Source organism: Mycteria americana, chromosome 21 (genome assembly GCF_035582795.1).
Source record: "Mycteria americana isolate JAX WOST 10 ecotype Jacksonville Zoo and Gardens chromosome 21, USCA_MyAme_1.0, whole genome shotgun sequence".
NCBI lineage: Eukaryota > Metazoa > Chordata > Aves > Ciconiiformes > Ciconiidae > Mycteria > Mycteria americana.
Genome location: NC_134385.1, coordinates 3519249 through 3535433, shown reverse-complemented (window position 1 = coordinate 3535433; position 16185 = coordinate 3519249). Strand labels below are relative to the sequence as shown.

General features: G+C 53.4%; 3 protein-coding genes across 5 annotated transcripts; 1 reads left to right on the top strand and 2 right to left on the bottom strand.

Moving 5' to 3' along the window:
* Positions 1–722: 722 nt before the first annotated feature.
* On the bottom strand, positions 723–4412 carry RPL11 (ribosomal protein L11). Its single transcript, XM_075522498.1, has 6 exons — positions 4263–4412; positions 3723–3873; positions 3203–3309; positions 2677–2808; positions 1777–1887; positions 723–799 (listed from the first exon to the last, which is right to left on the bottom strand). The coding sequence occupies exons 1-6, from the start codon at positions 4266–4268 to the stop codon at positions 770–772; spliced, it is 537 nt and encodes a 178-aa protein (XP_075378613.1). The 5' UTR covers positions 4269–4412; the 3' UTR covers positions 723–769.
* Positions 4413–4555: 143 nt separating this feature from the next.
* On the bottom strand, positions 4556–10700 carry LOC142419478 (sodium-dependent phosphate transport protein 3-like). 3 transcript variants are annotated; one of them, XM_075522486.1, is made up of 13 exons: positions 10497–10700; positions 10035–10184; positions 9545–9717; positions 9068–9301; positions 8875–8962; positions 8401–8487; positions 7859–7977; positions 7483–7644; positions 7146–7278; positions 6913–7060; positions 6519–6609; positions 5826–5976; positions 4556–4684 (listed from the first exon to the last, which is right to left on the bottom strand). In XM_075522486.1, the coding sequence occupies exons 2-12, from the start codon at positions 10129–10131 to the stop codon at positions 5845–5847; spliced, it is 1464 nt and encodes a 487-aa protein (XP_075378601.1). In that variant the 5' UTR covers positions 10132–10184; positions 10497–10700; the 3' UTR covers positions 4556–4684; positions 5826–5844. The 3 variants fall into 3 exon arrangements, with proteins under 3 accessions (XP_075378601.1, XP_075378602.1, XP_075378600.1); XM_075522487.1 differs by lacking the exon at positions 4556–4684 and having other exon boundaries at positions 4717–5976; positions 9813–10184; XM_075522485.1 differs by lacking the exon at positions 4556–4684 and having other exon boundaries at positions 4718–5976.
* A 160-nt stretch (positions 10701–10860) lies between these two features.
* PPT1 (palmitoyl-protein thioesterase 1) lies at positions 10861–16135 on the top strand. The gene is made up of 9 exons (XM_075522494.1): positions 10861–10997; positions 11349–11458; positions 12331–12458; positions 12751–12821; positions 13678–13780; positions 13875–13965; positions 14463–14561; positions 14793–14864; positions 15328–16135. The coding sequence occupies exons 1-9, from the start codon at positions 10895–10897 to the stop codon at positions 15448–15450; spliced, it is 900 nt and encodes a 299-aa protein (XP_075378609.1). The 5' UTR covers positions 10861–10894; the 3' UTR covers positions 15451–16135.
* The last annotated feature ends 50 nt before the right edge of the window (positions 16136–16185 follow it).

The following is a 16185-nucleotide window of genomic DNA, read 5'->3' as shown; positions in this document are numbered from 1 at the left end:
TAGAAACAACCCTACCAGCTGCAGGAACAGGCACTCGAGGTCACTCACACTACCCACAGAAGCAGCACGGATCAGGGGGTTCTGCTGGCTGATCTCAGCGCCCTCGCCAGTCCCCTGGCACTGCCAGCACCACAGGCCTTGCCCATCCCCTCAGCCAGTCCTGTCATATGCTTGCTTAGACAAAAAACCCTCAGCCACATTTTGGCTTTATGGCTCTGCTTTATTAAGAGAGTACATGTGCCATTTCCTTTGGCTTCCTATTGAACTTGCACTCACAATAGTTCCTAGAGCAACCGAGTTTCTTCTGCTAATTCGGAATCCCTCGTTCATTAAAAGGCAGGCTGCCTTTAAGACTGCAGGTTGGTCTGTGGAGGATCAGAACCAGCACGCTGACTTAACTTAGTTCCCCTCAGGAATTTAACCCTCCAGAAATTCTGCTCTACAACTCCAGTGGTCAAAAAGCATGTATTTTTTTTTTCCTCTTCTTCTACACCCACCTGCAGACTCTAGTAAAAGTTCTACACATTATTTGTGGAGTTGGACAGTCCAGAAGTGGAAACTGTATCCATGTAAATCCAACACCTGCTCCTGGAGAACACCACATTCCCTTCAAGTGCACAGCACCAGTCCATGTCTTTCTGCTACCTTGGTCAGTGTGAGTGACCCTTGCCCCCAGCAGCTTCCCAGGTCAGAAGGAGCCCCCACAAAATTCACAACAGAAGTTAGGGGTTAGAAAATTTTATTTGGTTTTTTTGGTAACAGGAACTACTCATTTACCAGGAAGGATGATGCCATCATACTGTGAGGAAAAAAAGAAAAAAGAGAAAGAACCAAGTGAGAAAGCACTGTCAGGTAAAGGTGCAGTACCGCGGTGGTGAAAACTGAGCCATCATGTTCATTCCAAGCCAGCCAGACAACACTGACATGAAACACCAGTTCTCCTAGGTGAGCAGCTAACTGCCTGTCTACTTTGCTACTGTGCTGTTAACTTCCAAGCGGGGCTTTGTTCAGATAAGCATTTAACTCCGCTCATCAGCCCAGCGAAACAAGAAGCCCCACCCTTCACAGACTGATCTGACAAAACTACACTCGTCTCTTTTACAGTCCCAGGATTTGGCCCCCGCAGGTCACAGCCAGCAGAACCAGGCGTAAGGGAGGAAAAAAGCCATTCAGCAGGAGCAGGCTGGGGCCCACCCTGTGCAGGGTGTGGCCAGTGTAGATCTAGGTAGAGTAGCCAGTAAAGAGCGTCCAGACAGACTGCCCACCCCTTCCTCCTCGGAAAAAAGTATCAGTAGTCCCCATCTCCCAGAATTTCCAATCAAGCTTTCAGCATCTCCCATTCATTGTCGAGTCTGTGTCAGAGCACGCTATGGACAGATAAACCCAAGAACTTGTTTTATTTGGATCGCTCCATCCTCTAAGTCTGGCAGCTGAGCTAGGAGCTGTGTCAGATAAACAAATCCTAACCCTGCCTTGTCACTTGTTCTCCACGCACACAGAGCACCTCCAAAAACTGTGGGAGACAGATTTACACAAGAGCCAATACTTCCAGCTATCCTGCAAGAGCTGCTCTTTCAGCTCAGCACACAAAATAAGGGGCATGAACAGCACTCATGCTCAAATGCAGCTTCTACTGCCCCAGAGCAGCAAAAATCAACGATTTAAGCAGGATCAAGATCTCCTGCCCAGTGACTTGTTCCAGTCCTTCCACAGCAAAGCATTTTGCCAATACTTGCTAGGAATCTCTTGGGATACAAAAATAAAGATGGACTTTACCTTTTGCTGAAACCAGCGCATGGCTTCTTCCTTTCCAATTCTGTGCTTGGCTCCAATGTTGCCAGTCCTGCGCTTCTTGTCAGCAATGCTGAAACCAGGCCTGCCCAGCACCTGCCAGGAGAGGAGACCAACAGCACTATTTCATTCTGGCATTTATTTATTTTCTTAAACTTAACAGTTTTCTAGGAGGGAAGGCTACAATCAGTAACGTCTCATTGTCTGAGTCACATTCGAGACTGAGAGCGTTATCCTCTACAGCCTCAATGTAAACTGCAAACTAAGTAACTTCTGAGCAGCCAGGTAAACTGACAGCAACAGCTCCTAGGCTGGACAACTTAGCACCATACACTGATTAGGGAAACCCAAATGGGTGTGGAAGATTCACTACTCCATACCCAGAGGCCTCAGCTCTCGAGAAAAGATGCATTGAACAGTACTGCTAACATGTATGGAACAGCTTCCCTCAATTTCAGAGATTTAGAGTGAGGCACAGCAGAATGGAACAACTCAAACATGCCAGCCACCACCACTGTGACATGACCCATCCCCAGCCCTCTAAACGCAGGGAGAATCTTCCAGCAATGCAGCCCGTCTTTCAGTCCGCATTCCCGAAGCCCCTGCTGCTCCTTCCTTCCCCAAACCTAGCACAGCTGTTTCAGCATTATCCCAGGAGTACCAGTAAGAGCAACAGTATTTGTTTCTGAAGAGGCTTTCTGAGACACGTCATAAATCGAGGATTTTACAGCAGCTCTGGGAATCTCAGTTTAGACTTGGATTTTGATGACATTTTTCCATCTTCCATCACTGGGCAGCAAGTTAACGTGAGCCAGTTATCATTCTAGGTTCCTTCTAGAAACTTCACACAAGCCCGGTAGCTGCAGGGAAGCGGGGAATACGCACCACGTAAAAGTCCAAGCCGTAGATACCAATACTGGGATCGTATTTAATCCCCAGATCGATGTGCTCCTGGATTCCAAAGCCAAAGTTCCCAGTGTCTGAGAAATTGTTTTTTCTCAACTCGTATTCTCGCACCTGAAACATTTATTGTCAGTCACTATTTCATTACTGACTGCAAACAGAATAAGTAGTCCTGTGTTCCAACTGCTGCCAGACCCACAACTTGCTCACATGCTACAAAGTCTTTAGCCCCAAGATTTTGCTCCCACAGCCTGCTCATAAATCACAGCAGCACTGACAGAACCTCAAGAGAAAGCAGCAACTTGCACCCACTAGCTCTTAAATAAGGATGAAACAGCACAAACACAGCAGCCTGCGTATCAGACAAAGCTGCTACCCCAACCCTTAACATCCATGACCGACCTGTAACTAGATCAGATGCATACATCAAAGCATACATCTTTTCAGTTGGTATGGATTAAGTTTTGTTCTTTCACAAATCAAACATCCGGACCAGCCAAATTCTCACCTTCAACCCCTTCTCCAGAATCTCCTCTGCTTTGGCCCCGCGAACCGTGCAATGAACAGCAATCTTCTCATTTCTCCTGATGCCAAAGGATCTTACAGTGTATCGTGCTGTAGGCCGCAATAATTACACTTAGAGGCTATTCAAAGAATTCCCACTCGGGATTCAGAGCTTGCTTAAGAACACCAAAGAAATTACTTTAAAGAAAAGAAAAAAGAACCAAGGCAACCACACGTTCTCTCTTTGGGGATGAGGGCAGAGCAGCAGCCTGAGTCTGGAGGCAGAACTGACCTGGCAGAAACGACCACCAGCACCTGAATATTTACGGCCCCCTACTCTCACAACAAGGCCCAAATCAGAGCAGACCTCCCCACACTGGCTCTGCCAAGGAGCCTCCTCCCTAGGAGCCACACTGCCACCTCCCCCTCTGCATGCGCAGGAGAGAAAAACAACCACTGCTGAAGCCAGAAAACAAACTGCTCCTTTGCAGCCCGCAGCCCCCCTTGGAAAACCCGCCCCTCACCTTTGGAGAAGACGGGGGTCTGGCCCGTCAGCTGCTCCAGCACTTTGGCTGCTCGGGTGAGCCTGTCCCCGCTCTCCCCAACGCAAATGTTGAGGCAGAGCTTGCGGATGCGCAGTTCCCGCATGGGGTTCTCCTTTTCACCTTGGTCTTGCTGCGGAGAAACGACACGGGGGCTAATGGGGGGCACCCGGGAGACAGCCCACCGCTCGCCCCAGCGCCCGGAGAAGGCTTCGCCAGGCCGCTACCGCAGCCTGACACCGATCCCTACCCCACCCCGGGGACGAACTCCACCGCCGCGGCCCCCTCTCAAGCACCACCGCGGCGGCCCAGCCACCGGGCAGGCCGCGGCCTGTCATGGCAGCCGCTTCCCCAGGGCGGCCCGCCGGCTCCTCCCTGCCCATACCGACCCCGCTGCTCTCCCTCCCGGCCTCCCCCGCTCCCGCCCGCACGGGCCGTGGCCCGGTCGTGCCCCGCCGAGGGCGGATGGCGGCGGATAGAGACGGCACAGGCCGCCCGCTGCCCTCGGGCCCCGCCACTCACCGCCATGATGGGGGCGGGGAAGAGATCAGCCGGCCGCCGCCGTGGGGTCTTATGGGACGGCGCGGGAGAGGGCGGTGCCACCGCCAGCGCCCTCTGGCGGCCGGAGGGCGGCGCTGCGCCGCGGCCGGTTGCCGCGGCAACCGCGGGCGGGCGTGGGACCCGGGGGAGCCCACGCGGCCATTTTGTCCCCCAGGCCCGTGGGGACGGGGGTGCGGAGGGGCCGCCCGCCCTGCCCGCCCTCACCCCGTGCCCCGCAGCCGGGCCGGGACCAGGGCCCGGCTTCCACCGCCGTCAGCTGCTGCCTCCGCCGTGGGGCTCGCTCCGGAGAGCGCTGGGGCAAGATGGTGGCAGAGGGGGCTGGGGTCCTGCCAGGAGCCCTGGTCTGCCGCTGAGGTCGGGAGGGATGAGCCGCAGCGGTTTTGCTGGGAGATGCCACACCAGAAGGTGTTGGAGCTTCTCCCCTCCCAAGCAGCATCGCATGTAGCTTACCCAAGCCTGGCTCCCAGAGCTTCTCCCCCCCGCCCCCCCCCCCCCCGCCCCTGAGTTCCTTGAACCAGACCTGGGAACATATTTCAATTTCATTTCACTCTTTCAGGGAAGCGTTTGCAGGTTTCAGATCTCTGCCTGGGATCTGGATCCTCTTTTTGCATCGTTTTGACTTACAGCCCACTCTCTCGCTGCGGTCAGCTGGGAGCAGAGCATAACACAGCTTCCCTGGGAAGGGAGCAAGCCAAATTCACACCCCTTTTTGGGTCCAAACATCTCTTTCAGTGGCCATGTCCTGAGCTGAATGCTTGCAATGAGGCTCTCGCTCAGTAAGGACGACACCAGCTCAAGGCTTTCCCTGCCTTGGAGGTTGGACTAGATGATCTTTAAGGTCCCTTCCAACCCAAACCATTCTATGATTCTCTCCCCTTCCCTGTCTCCCAGGGGCTGTGCTCAAGGCTGCCAGGTCAAACTCTGTAATGCCCTCACTTATTTTTTGCCCCAGTTGCTTCTAAAAGGGGATAAAGGATAAATGAATAATCAGTTTGTCTCATTAAGAAGAGAAAAAAGGTGTTAGGAGTCTCTGTGCAGAGGGTGTGAGAAGCTGCTAGTTAAAAAGTAACATTACTCTACTACTTCATTATCGATTTACTCAATCTAAGAACAGTTTTGCTGGAAACAGCTGCAGGCTCCTTACAAACCTCAGCTGACAACCAGCTTTACCAGCTCTCTGTGGATCCCGTTTAGGATCTGTCCATGCTGCAGCGTTCCTTCCCGGGGGCAAAGGCTGCGGGCAGGGTTACATGCACAGCAGGTAACTCGGGTCGAAGGGCTGGTGCCTCCCCAGGGGAGAAGCCTGGGATCAGAAGGTGGACAGAGCTGGGTGAAGGTGCTGGGCACTTCAAGAGTCAGAGTGCAGGCAGGGCTGCGTAGCTCATGCCATCGCCTGAGGATGCTGCAAGGGCCCCAGGAGCAGGCAGGAACGCACGGCTGAGCTTTGCTGCACAGGCGAGAGCAGGGTAGTGGAGGGGGCTCCTGCCTGACCTGTGCCCATTTGCAGCCTATTCTCTTGTGTACCTTCCCGTGCTTGTGGCTCTCATTGCACTGCGGTGTCCTCCCTAGCCCAGTCTTGGATGGTCCCGCTGCCAAAGGCTATGTAGAAGATCAGGCCAAACAGGTTGAGGGCTGCAGATATGAAGAAGGCATTCCTCCAGCCAGTCTGGAGATCCTGGGGGGCCAAGAACAGACCACAATGGTATCACCCTTCCCTTTATCTCCATGTAGTGATCACCCAACTACTGCTGCCCAGTTCACTGGCATTAAACTCATCTCCATCCTCTGCTTGCTGCTGGTACCAACAACAGAAGAGCTTTGCTCAACTCAAGACATATGCCAGACCCCTTCTTGTTGGAGATGCCTTGGCATCTCCTGCCGTGGCATTTTTGGAAACATTGTGTGCTGTGCTGAATCCAGGAAGCTTTCCTGCCTGGCACAGAGCTTCCCCCTCACCCCACTCCCTCGACTCTCTCCCCATCTCTAAGTACATCCAGATGGGGCCCATGTGGAGCTCTTCCTGCTTTCTGAGTCATCCCCATGTCCTCAAAACGGTCCAGAGCTCTGGTTTGCCGGGTGCTACATCCCATGTGTTCGTCGGGAGATGGGGTTGGCTTGGAGTAATTTTTGATTCAGTGCAAAGAAAGGAATCAATTTCTGAGAGCAGACTTGTGTTTTCTTCCAGGGATGTGCTTGTGCTTTGTGGCCCCAAATTACCTGGCTGACGAGAAGTCCAACTGTGGTAGGAGCAATAATTCCTGCGACTATGCCAAAGGTATTGGTGATACCCAGCAGGAACCCTGCATATCTGGGGAGAGGAAGCAAAGGTTTCCTGAGTGAGGCAGAGAAGAAACTGTCACAAGAAGGGAGAGAAGTAAGTGCTGCCAGTCCCTTCCCTCATCTGCATGAATACTGCTTGTCGTGCTGAGCAACACTAGGATCTTCTCTGCAAGACTGGGGGGGATTTTAAGCCTTTATTTTACTCCTTAGCTTACAATGCCACCAGCTACAGAAGATAAGGGAAGGGAGAGTAGGAGTTGCAGAAGCCTTGGGGGATTTGGGACAGTAAGGACGCAGAGCCAGGGACGGCACAGAGGTCAGACCCACTTACCTGGGCGCTATATCGATGTGGTTAATATTGATGCCTGCCCCTGTCATGCTTATTATTGTCAAGGCCAGCGTTAGGAGGACCACAACCACCGTGGAACTGCAGCCAATATAAGGCACAGCCACCAGGAAGATGGCTGGGAGCAGCATCCCTTGGGAGGAAAAGGGGCTGTGTTTTATAACAGGCCACACAAGTGTGTTGGAAAGGCTGGATGGCAGATGAAAGCTTGTCCTTACCGAGTGCTGAGAAGAGCTTCCTGACAGCTGCTGTGCCAAGCACCCGCCTGGCCAAGAGGAAATCAGCCAGCAGCCCAGCCAGGATGTGCCCCAGCCCATTCCCAACATAAGGCAGGGAGGAGAGGAGCCCATTCTGCAGAGCAGAGAACAAGGCATTGTCACGTCCATGGCATGAAGGAACGGAGCCAAGACCTCCAAGACTGCAGCTCCCTTGGTCCCAAAGCCACCGGTCTTCAGGAAGAGATGTCCCTGAGGAACCTCCATGTTCCCAGCCTACGGAGGGACCAAGTCCCGTCGCTGTCACAGGGACCAGCCTCAGCTGCAGGGCAGCACTCACCTCTCTGAGGTCAAAGTGGAGGACGTTGCTCATGAACATGGGCATGGATGTCAGCAGCATGTAAAACAGCCAGTCTGTGCAGAAGCAGGCAATGGTGATCGCCCAAAGAGGCAGTGATTTAGCCATGGCCACAAGTGGGAGGGAGCAGCCATGACAGCTGCCCTGGAAGGAATAAAACATCAGCCAGTGCCTCCATTCCTGTTTCCCATCCCCTGGGCAGGCTGTCCAGGCTTTCCTCAGCCTCTCCACCTGCCGCTGAGAAGACTGGGACTAACCCTGGCTGCTGTATAAGGAGCCCAGCTGAACTGACTCAGAGCAGTCCCTTTGCCACAGCGTCTGCAGCGTGGTCAGTTGTGGTTAAAAGGTTTGTGTGTACCTGGTGAGCCAGCGACGACGCGATGTACTCCTGCTCCCTGGCACTAATCCATGGGTGATGTGCAGGGTCCTCGTACACAAGGAGGAACCAGCAGAGGCACCAGGCACAGCCAACGCCACCTGCGAGGAACGTGGCTTTCAGTGCCAGCTCCTCTTACGGTGAGCTGCGGCAGAGCTGAGAGCCAGGGGGATGGAGGCTGGTGCTAGTGAAACGGCGAATGCAGGAAGATGGAAAGGGAGACCTCCTCTTAACCCATTGCTCACAGTGGAAGGGGCTGAGTTGATGGCACGAAAGGTTCAGCAAAGGCACATTCCCTAATAGTACCCCAGCAAAATGGCTTCTTCCTGGCCTGGCAGGTGAGAGGGGAGCCCAGAGCTCTGTGTGGGACTAGTAAGGACAGAGCTGGTCCCACAGGGCTCTGATGGGGAACCGTTGGGAGCTCTGCCAGCAAATGGGGCTCTGATGGGGAACCATTGGGAGCTCTGCCAGCAAACGGTCTGCAGCAGGGTTGGAGTAGAGGGACAGGATGGGCCATCACTCACCAAAGATGTAGAAGACAAAAGGCCACCCCAGATTCTGGCAGATGATCCCAGCCACAAGGAGAGCAAAGAAAGTCCCAAAAGTGCATCCTAGGGATCAGAAACCAGAAGGGTCATTTTAATGGGACTTTGTGTGACCAGTGGCGAGTGGGACAGACCTACAGCCTCCAGTCGGATTTATGATGGGAAAATGTGGTGGCACAAATGAAGTGCTTGTGCAAACAAGCACCCTTGTATCCAGGTTTGCTCCCTTCAGTGTCCAGGTTCCCTCTCCTGCCTCAAGCTGACCTGAGCTGGAGACAGAAGACACAGGATGGGAGGAAGAGAGGCGGAAAGGCTGAACACTGCTACACTTCTTTGCCAAGGACCCACGGCCTTGAACTTGAGGCTGCTACAAGGACTGGCTTGGAAAGAAGGGGGTGAGAGGATGTCCTGCACTTACTGAATCGGTGGTGGGGAAAAGTCCTTGTGTCTTACCAGCATCAGCGACGTTCAGGAGCCTGCTGCGCTCCAGCGGAGGGGCCCATTTTGCCCAGAGCGTGTACTGAGCTGGAAATATCACCCCCTGCAAAGGATAACAGGGAGCATGGAGGGAAGGGACACGGGGAGTGCAGCTAGGGATAATCGGAGCGGGTTTTGTAGCCTGGAAGCGCCTGGAGCCACAACTGACCTCAGCCAAGCCCATCAGCACCTGCAGCCCGATGAGGAAGTTCACGCCGAGCTCTGCTGCTCGGGGCACGAGGAGGGTGAGCACGGAGGAGAGCAGGAGCCCGCTGCCCAGGACAGGTTTCCCCCCGAACAGTCCCGAGCAGTACCCGCCCAGCGCCTGCGTGAGGCTGTAGCCATAGAAGAAGGAGCTGAGGATGATTCCTTGAGTCTCAGGGCTCCAGTTGTACACAGGGGCCTGGAGGAGACAGAACATATCTGTCAGACAGAGATCTCTGTTTTCCAGGTGCAGACTCCTCCAGAAGGGGAGAAGCAACCAGGAAACGCAGCCCTGAGTACAACAAACTGAGCTCTCTGCTCCTTCACCCCCCTTGTCCTCAAGGCTTTTCTCTGCGGCTTCCAAGTCTGTCCTCATGCAAAAGCAGGAGTGGACTGAGCCCGAGAAGTGTCTTTCAGTTATCGGCATCTGCTTTCCACTTACGTCCTGAGCAAATCCTGGGTAGGAGCCACGGGGAGCGCTGCCGGACCAGCCGTGGGGATGGCTGCTGTTAGTCATGGCAACGATGGCGATGCTGAGGCTGACCCGGAGTGCGTATGCCATGAAGAGAGAGACGTGCAGGACCAGGGCCAGGCCACAGCGAGCGGAGCAGAGCCCTGTGGAGGGAGAGCGCCCACAAACCAGGGCTGGTCAGAGAGGCCACGGGTTAACTCTCACCCCCTCCTACAGATCCGTGTCGCCAGGCAATCACCTTACTGCAGCAACAAATGGCTCTGTCCAGGTACCCTCCAGACATCTACCACTGAGCCCCTGCCCTCCTCCTCTGCAGGGATGGCAGTTTGTATCTTCAGAAGGAGAACAGAGGGGCAGGAAGACGAGGAGGCTTGCCCAAGGATGGAGGGGACATGTCGCTGGCTCCCAGGCCCTGCTGAGGCCGCGCTTCAGCCCACTGCTCCCCAGGGAGCGGCTTTACCTGTGTGGGAGGAGGGCTGCTGGGCAAGCAGAGGGGCTTCGTCCTGCTCTGCCTCCGGCCCGTCCCCTGCCTGCGTGTTGTCCATGTGGCCCTGCATCCTCTCCTGCCTGCAACGCTGCTGCCTGCTTCTCCTCAAGATAATGTCCAGCCCTGTTGGGAAGTGAATCTCAAATATCAATGAACACGGGAGCAGCCGGGCAGTGAGCCCTGGCATTTCTTCCCAACGCCGTTACCGGCACGGCGAGAGCAGAGCAGGCTGCCGGTTGCAGACGCCTACACTGGGACCCCCTTATTTGCACCCATGGTTTATAACCCTCAACCACAACAGCCTAGCAGGGCAGCGGGGTCTCTCCCACCCCGGGGTGCTCCTGCAGACGCCCGGGGGGTACCCGTTGCCCTCCCTCGGCTGGTGCAAAGGGAGGCTCCTTCCCCGTCCCGCCCCGTCCCCCCGGGGTAGCTCACCTCCGGGGAGAGGTGTCTCCCCCAGCCCAGAGGGGACCGACGGGGCGGTGGGTCTCCTGGGGCCGTGTCCCGCGGCGGGGAGCGGGAAGGATTTGGGATTTCAGGATTTCGCGTGCTGCGGCAGGATCGGGGATCCTGCCGGTCAGGGACGCGGGTGGGACGGCGCAACGCTGGGCCTCGAACCAGCGTCAGGGGTGGGACGGACGGACGGATGGACGGACGCACACCCACACACCCACACCCCCCGGGCCGCGCCCCGCCGCCCCTAGGCCACGCCCCGCCGCCGCTAGCACCGCCCTCCGCCACAGACCCCGCCCTCCACTGCGGGTCCCGCCCCTGTCTGGTCCCGCCCCCGCCAGGCCGCGCCCCCGCCGCCTGACCCGTGCCGCGCGCGAGTCATGTGCCCAGTCAAGATGGCGGCGCTCAGGGTGGCGGTGCTGCTGGGGCTGTGCCTGGGCTGCGCGGCTGCCGCCGTCCCCCTGGTTATCTGGCACGGCATGGGTGAGCCGGGACCGGCAACGGGGGGCGGGGCCGATCCTCCGGTAACGGCTCTGTGGGCGGGGCGGCGGGGCTTAGCTGGCCCGGCCCGCGGACAGGGCCGTGCTGGGACCCGAGCAGACCCGAGGGGAGCTCGCAGGCCGCCCCCGTGTTCCCCCCCTCCTCCTCCAGGCCGCGGGTTTCTGCGGAGGCTGGGAGGTGCTGACCCTCCTCTCCCGGGCCCGTGTGTGCGTTGGCAGCTCCTGATCCCGTTGCAGCAGGGGGGTCCTGCTGTGATGTTTGTGGAGGCGGGTGTGGGCGAGGTGAGGGCCTCGGCAGTCGTGTGACAGTGCTCCGCGGTGTTCCCTTTCGCAGGAGACAGTTGCTGCAATCCACAGAGCATGGGCTACATTAAGAAAATAGTGGAGAATAAAATACCCGGGATTTATGTTCTGTCTCTCAAGATTGGAAACAACCTGATACAGGTAACTAACTCTGCTGTCACTCACGTTTCTGCCTGGCAGGGTGGTGGCCAGTGTGTGGATCTGAAGGTGCGATAGTTATTGCAGTCTCTGTTATTAACGTGGCTCCACAAGGATTTCTGTTGTGCTGTTCCTGCTAATTTTTTTTTTTTTGTGAAGTAAACAGCTTTGACAGGTAGAAACCAGTAAAGTCTAGATAATATCTGCAGAAAAGAACTGGGGAAAAAGAAATCCCTACTCTAAATTGGATTAATATGCAAATCCACTGATTAGCACTCTCAGCACTCCAGGTAATACAAAGGCATGCAATAAGATACTGTGCTCTTCAAGGCAGAGCTTTATCCCGTGCCATCCTTTTTGATTTACAACCATTTATTCACTATATATCTTCAGTATAATAAACATATAGACTTCTTTTGTGCCTTCGTGTTTTGTGACAGTTTTGTGTAGCCCTACGGAGTTTCTTTAAATAGTCTCTCAGGATAATGTGCAATGTATGTTATTTTCTCGGATCTGGAAAAGATGGGTGAAGTTTGAGGTTTTTATTTTTTATATATATATACAAAATACTATTTTATATGTATATACACACACAAAATTTTGTATATATATATATACACAAAATCTGAAGGGACTCAAATTGCCAACAAGTTTGGGGAAATGTCACTTCCATATGAGAGAGTTTTGCCAGGCAGAGTAGGAACAGAAAAGGGATGAAGGGAAGTCTCAAAACTCATATTTCACTTCTGTCATGTTGTGAAAGTTCAGGTCCGCTTTCAAAAGCAGAACTGTTAGCGATCTAGTTGTAGAGATTAAAATAACGTAAACCATTGTAAAGGTACAAGTTGTACTTTCTAATCTGGATAATCCATCAGGATATGGAGAACAGCTTCTTTATGAATGCGAACGATCAAGTGAGAGAGGTGTGCAGCCAACTTGCAAAGGACCCTCACCTGACAGGAGGCTACAATGCAATGGGCTTCTCCCAGGGAGGCCAGTTCCTGTAAGTTTACACTTCTGTTCCATTTCCAGTGATTTTTGTTGGGTTTTAGGTTCTGATTCAAAAATTTTTTTAAAGTACTAAGCAGATGTAAACTGACAAACCCCTTTGTAAAGGTAGGCGTGCTCCAAAGGCAAGTATGTAGCCCAACTCTACCCGGAAGGGTTAATTCTCTTTGCAAACGTTACCCAAGTGCCCGAGCCCACGAAGCGGCAAGCTGAGAGCTGCCTGTGAACCAGCATTGGTGGCCTGGGCACGCTGAGCACCAGCTCAGCTCCTTCATCTTTCTCCACAGGAGGGCGGTGGCCCAGAGGTGTCCTTCTCCTCCCATGCTCAATTTGATCTCCATTGGGGGGCAGCACCAAGGTAGTGTCCTTTTTAGTTACCGTACCTCCTAATCCCTGTGAAGGGTGGGGGGCTCTTGTTGGCAGGAGGAATGATTTTTTTGGCCTATTCCTAAAAACTGACTGTTTTTCTCTGAATTAAACTGTCCCTTTTTTCCTGTCTGAATCTGGTGATCTGCTTTGGGCCAGCTGTTAGCCAACTACATTATCTTCTGTCTTGGTCTTGAACTGGCAATGAGAAGGCACCTTTATAAGTAGACGACTTATTGTCTAGGTAGAATTCTTATATATTTTGGAAGCACTTGGGATTAGTTGTTTTGGGAGAATCAGTTTCTAACTAACTACAGAGCAAAGCCTTTGTGAAACTAAACCTACTAGGTCACAAGGATATTTTACAATCGGCATCTGGAAAGCTAAAGCCCCAGGGAAAGGGAGGTGCTTTTTTGCAGTAGATTAAAGAGGCACTATGAAATGGAATTTAAGAGGTGTGCAGTTAAGAGTGGAATGAATTTCAAATACTCTCCCCTGAGAAGTTCCATGGCTTGAGTCTATTTCTTTGTAGTGTAGTGGGAATACTTATAGGGAACCATCCTGAGACCTCCTGGGAACACACCAGGCAGGCTGGACAGTATTCTGCTCGTCTGCATGCCCCCATTCTCCAGAGCAATACTCTCAGTTCAAGAACATCATCCATTATCTTTGTGTGTAACAGTGCCCAGGGGCAGGAGGGCTGTCTAATGAGATTGCAGGATTAAAGGCCGCCTGATTCCCTGGGTAATTCTTGCCACTGCTCTCTAAGAGGGTGGTTCTTTACCAGCCGCTGAGATTAAGGGATTTCAGTTTGGCTCACCGAGTTGTTACACGTCTCCATACCCCAGGCGTGTACGGCTTTCCACGCTGTCCTGGTGAGAGCTCTCATATCTGTGACTGGATCCGAAAGATGCTGGATCTGGGCGCCTACACGCAAGCTGTTCAAGAGCAGTGAGTATATTCATCAGGCTGCAATGACGGGGGCAGGGCCCACGTGAGCAGCTCTGGGTTTCCGGTCTGATCTTTTGGTTTCTCTCTTCTCCAGCTTGGTACAAGCAGAGTATTGGCACGACCCTTTGAAGGAGGAGGACTACAGGAAAAACAGCATCTTTTTGGCTGACATAAATCAGGAGAGGGTAAGGACCTGGTTGATGATTAAATGCTAGCAGTGAGTTCCTTCACATTAGCTCTCCCTGGCAGTAATTTTGCTGGAGTTTGAAGGGGAGCGTTTTTTGCTCTGCATTCCAGGAGTGTACAAAGTGTTTTTGCTGGTAGATTTATGAATGAGACTTGTCTGTAGCAGAGCAGTTTCTGTGTCACTGCACTCTTTTGGAGTGGTTGGTGTAGATACGCCCCGTGCGCAGTCCACCTATCACTTTTCAAGTGGGCAAATCCTCTCCCTCCCCTGGGAAGGCAGGGGAGGCCCATCCCCTCTTCACAGCCTGGAGATGAGGCTGAATGCCGTGAGCACAGCCAAGGGAGGCTGGTGACAGAAACGCATGTTCCTGCCTCCAAGGCTGGTGCAGTCCAGGGTTTCCTTTGCAGGTGCTGCAAGTTGGAGCAGGCGGTTTCCCCGATCCGTCTCAGTGGGCTTTCCAGTGACTTGGATCTGTTCTCTGTTGCTTTCATCCAGGGCATCAACGAGACGTACAAGAAAAACCTGATGGCTCTGAAAAAGTTTGTGATGGTGAAATTTCTCAATGATACCATGGTCGACCCTCCGATCTCTGAGGTGAGGGAGGCAGGGTGGGTGCTGCTTTTGGGTGGTGTTTTGGTTCTTGCTTGCTCGTTTCTGCTTTGTTCGTTGGTGGCAGAACTTGAGGTTGGTGAGGAGGAGGCTGAGCACAAACGTAGGCCTGATACTGCACTGTCTGCAGCCGCATGTCTCCAGCAGAAGCTGGTGAAAGTCTATTTATCTCCTGGGAGCCCTTCAGCAACTGTTTCCTTGGTTTTCTTCTGACAGTGGTTTGGGTTTTACAAAAGCGGCCAAGCCAAGGAGACCATCCCGCTGAAGGAGACCTTGCTGTACACAGAGGTATGTTCTACTGAGGGGTTTCTGCTATTTCCACTCTATAGTGTCCGTGGGGCCTTGAGGAGCTCTAAACCCACAGCTCTGCTCTGCTGATCCCCTCTGCCGTTCCTGAGGCATTGCCTCCTCTTGCCAGGAGCTGTTTGGGAAGGCATTTCTCCCCAGGCCAGTTCTGGCAGTGGGAATTACAGTGGTAGTCTCATGGCTGGCTCAAGATCCCCTGCAGCATGTGCTTAATGAATTCTGCTCCTTTTTAAAGCCTTACTGTAAGAGTAATCCAAAATGCCTTTTTCCCCTCTATGAGGAGAAGCTTTGAAGAGCAGAGGTGGAAGCCACTCTAGCCTGCCAGCCACTTCTCCTGCAACAACGGTCTCTGACCATCAGCTCTTTTGTGCCGGGTTCCCCAGCCATTGCCAGCGTTTGGCCGTGGCAGGGCCCCAGGAAGCTATGGTCGTACTTCTCTCTGCAGGATCGCCTGGGGCTGCAGGAGATGGACAAAGCAGGAAAGCTGGTGTTCCTGGGGGTGAAAGGGGATCACCTGCACTTCTCAGAAGAGTGGTTTTACAGCACTATCCTCCCCTTCCTCCAGTGAAGCTAAGGGGAGCCCTGTGAGAGCACTGGGGAGGGTCTACCACTGTAGTTAATGCAGCTGCTACCGTGCAACAGCACTTTCCGCATACAAGCCTGCGGTGATCTGGGGAAGGGGAAGAAGAGGGGGTTTAGCTCAGCAGTTCCATGGTGTGCAGAGGTGGCACCTGTTACACCGCAGTAAGAGACCGGGATGCGTCTGGGTGTAATTACACTCCAATATGGGTGGACTGAGCCTTGCATGAGTTCTGACGCACTCCATCCTGCGCAGGCCCTGGTAAGTCTACTTTGGTTCTCAGAGCTGTGGCTGTGCCGGTTGCTTGCTGATGGCAAAATGCTTAGCTGCACAAGAGGTTTGTTCTCCCTGGCGCCTGTTCCTCACAGGACGCAATGGCAGTATTAACTGAAATCACTAGGGCAAGAATGCTGCATCTCTTAAAGGGATCAGCAAGTAGACTTACAGGGCTGTATGCAGAGGAAATATTACAGCCTATCCTTCAAGATGGGGAAAGGGCCAAATTTAGGGGTTTCTGGGGAAAAAAAGAGGGGTTTGAATTAAGCAGGTATTAACAGCTTGAACAGTTTTCAACTAATGGCTTGTTGTATGCACTTTTGTACAGCAACTGAAATCAATAAAGAACTTTACATCTAACCAACCAAAAAAAAAAAAAAAAGGTGAGATTTCACAACTACTGACAATTTGATTTGAGGGGAGTTGAGGGAAGTCTGTACTTCCCCA

Excerpts from the sequence above, each read along its gene's own strand:
- RPL11 (XM_075522498.1), bottom strand. Across the intron at positions 3,310-3,722 it reads GACCCCCGTCTTCTCCAAAG|CACGATACACTGTAAGATCC; the intron begins GTGAGGGGCGGG and ends TGCGGCCTACAG. Across the intron at positions 1,888-2,676 it reads ACGGCTTGGACTTTTACGTG|GTGCTGGGCAGGCCTGGTTT; the intron begins GTGCGTATTCCC and ends CTCTCCTGGCAG.
- PPT1 (XM_075522494.1), top strand. The coding sequence starts at position 10,895 with ATGTGCCCAGTCAAGATGGCGGCGCTCAGGGTGGCGGTGCTGCTGGGG. Across the intron at positions 12,822-13,677 it reads CATTGGGGGGCAGCACCAAG|GCGTGTACGGCTTTCCACGC; the intron begins GTAGTGTCCTTT and ends TCCATACCCCAG. Across the intron at positions 13,966-14,462 it reads CTGACATAAATCAGGAGAGG|GGCATCAACGAGACGTACAA; the intron begins GTAAGGACCTGG and ends GCTTTCATCCAG.
- LOC142419478 (XM_075522486.1), bottom strand. The coding sequence starts at position 10,131 with ATGCAGGGCCACATGGACAACACGCAGGCAGGGGACGGGCCGGAGGCA. Across the intron at positions 9,718-10,034 it reads GCAGCCCTCCTCCCACACAG|GGCTCTGCTCCGCTCGCTGT; the intron begins GTAAAGCCGCTC and ends CTCCCTCCACAG. Across the intron at positions 6,610-6,912 it reads CACATCGATATAGCGCCCAG|ATATGCAGGGTTCCTGCTGG; the intron begins GTAAGTGGGTCT and ends TCCTCTCCCCAG.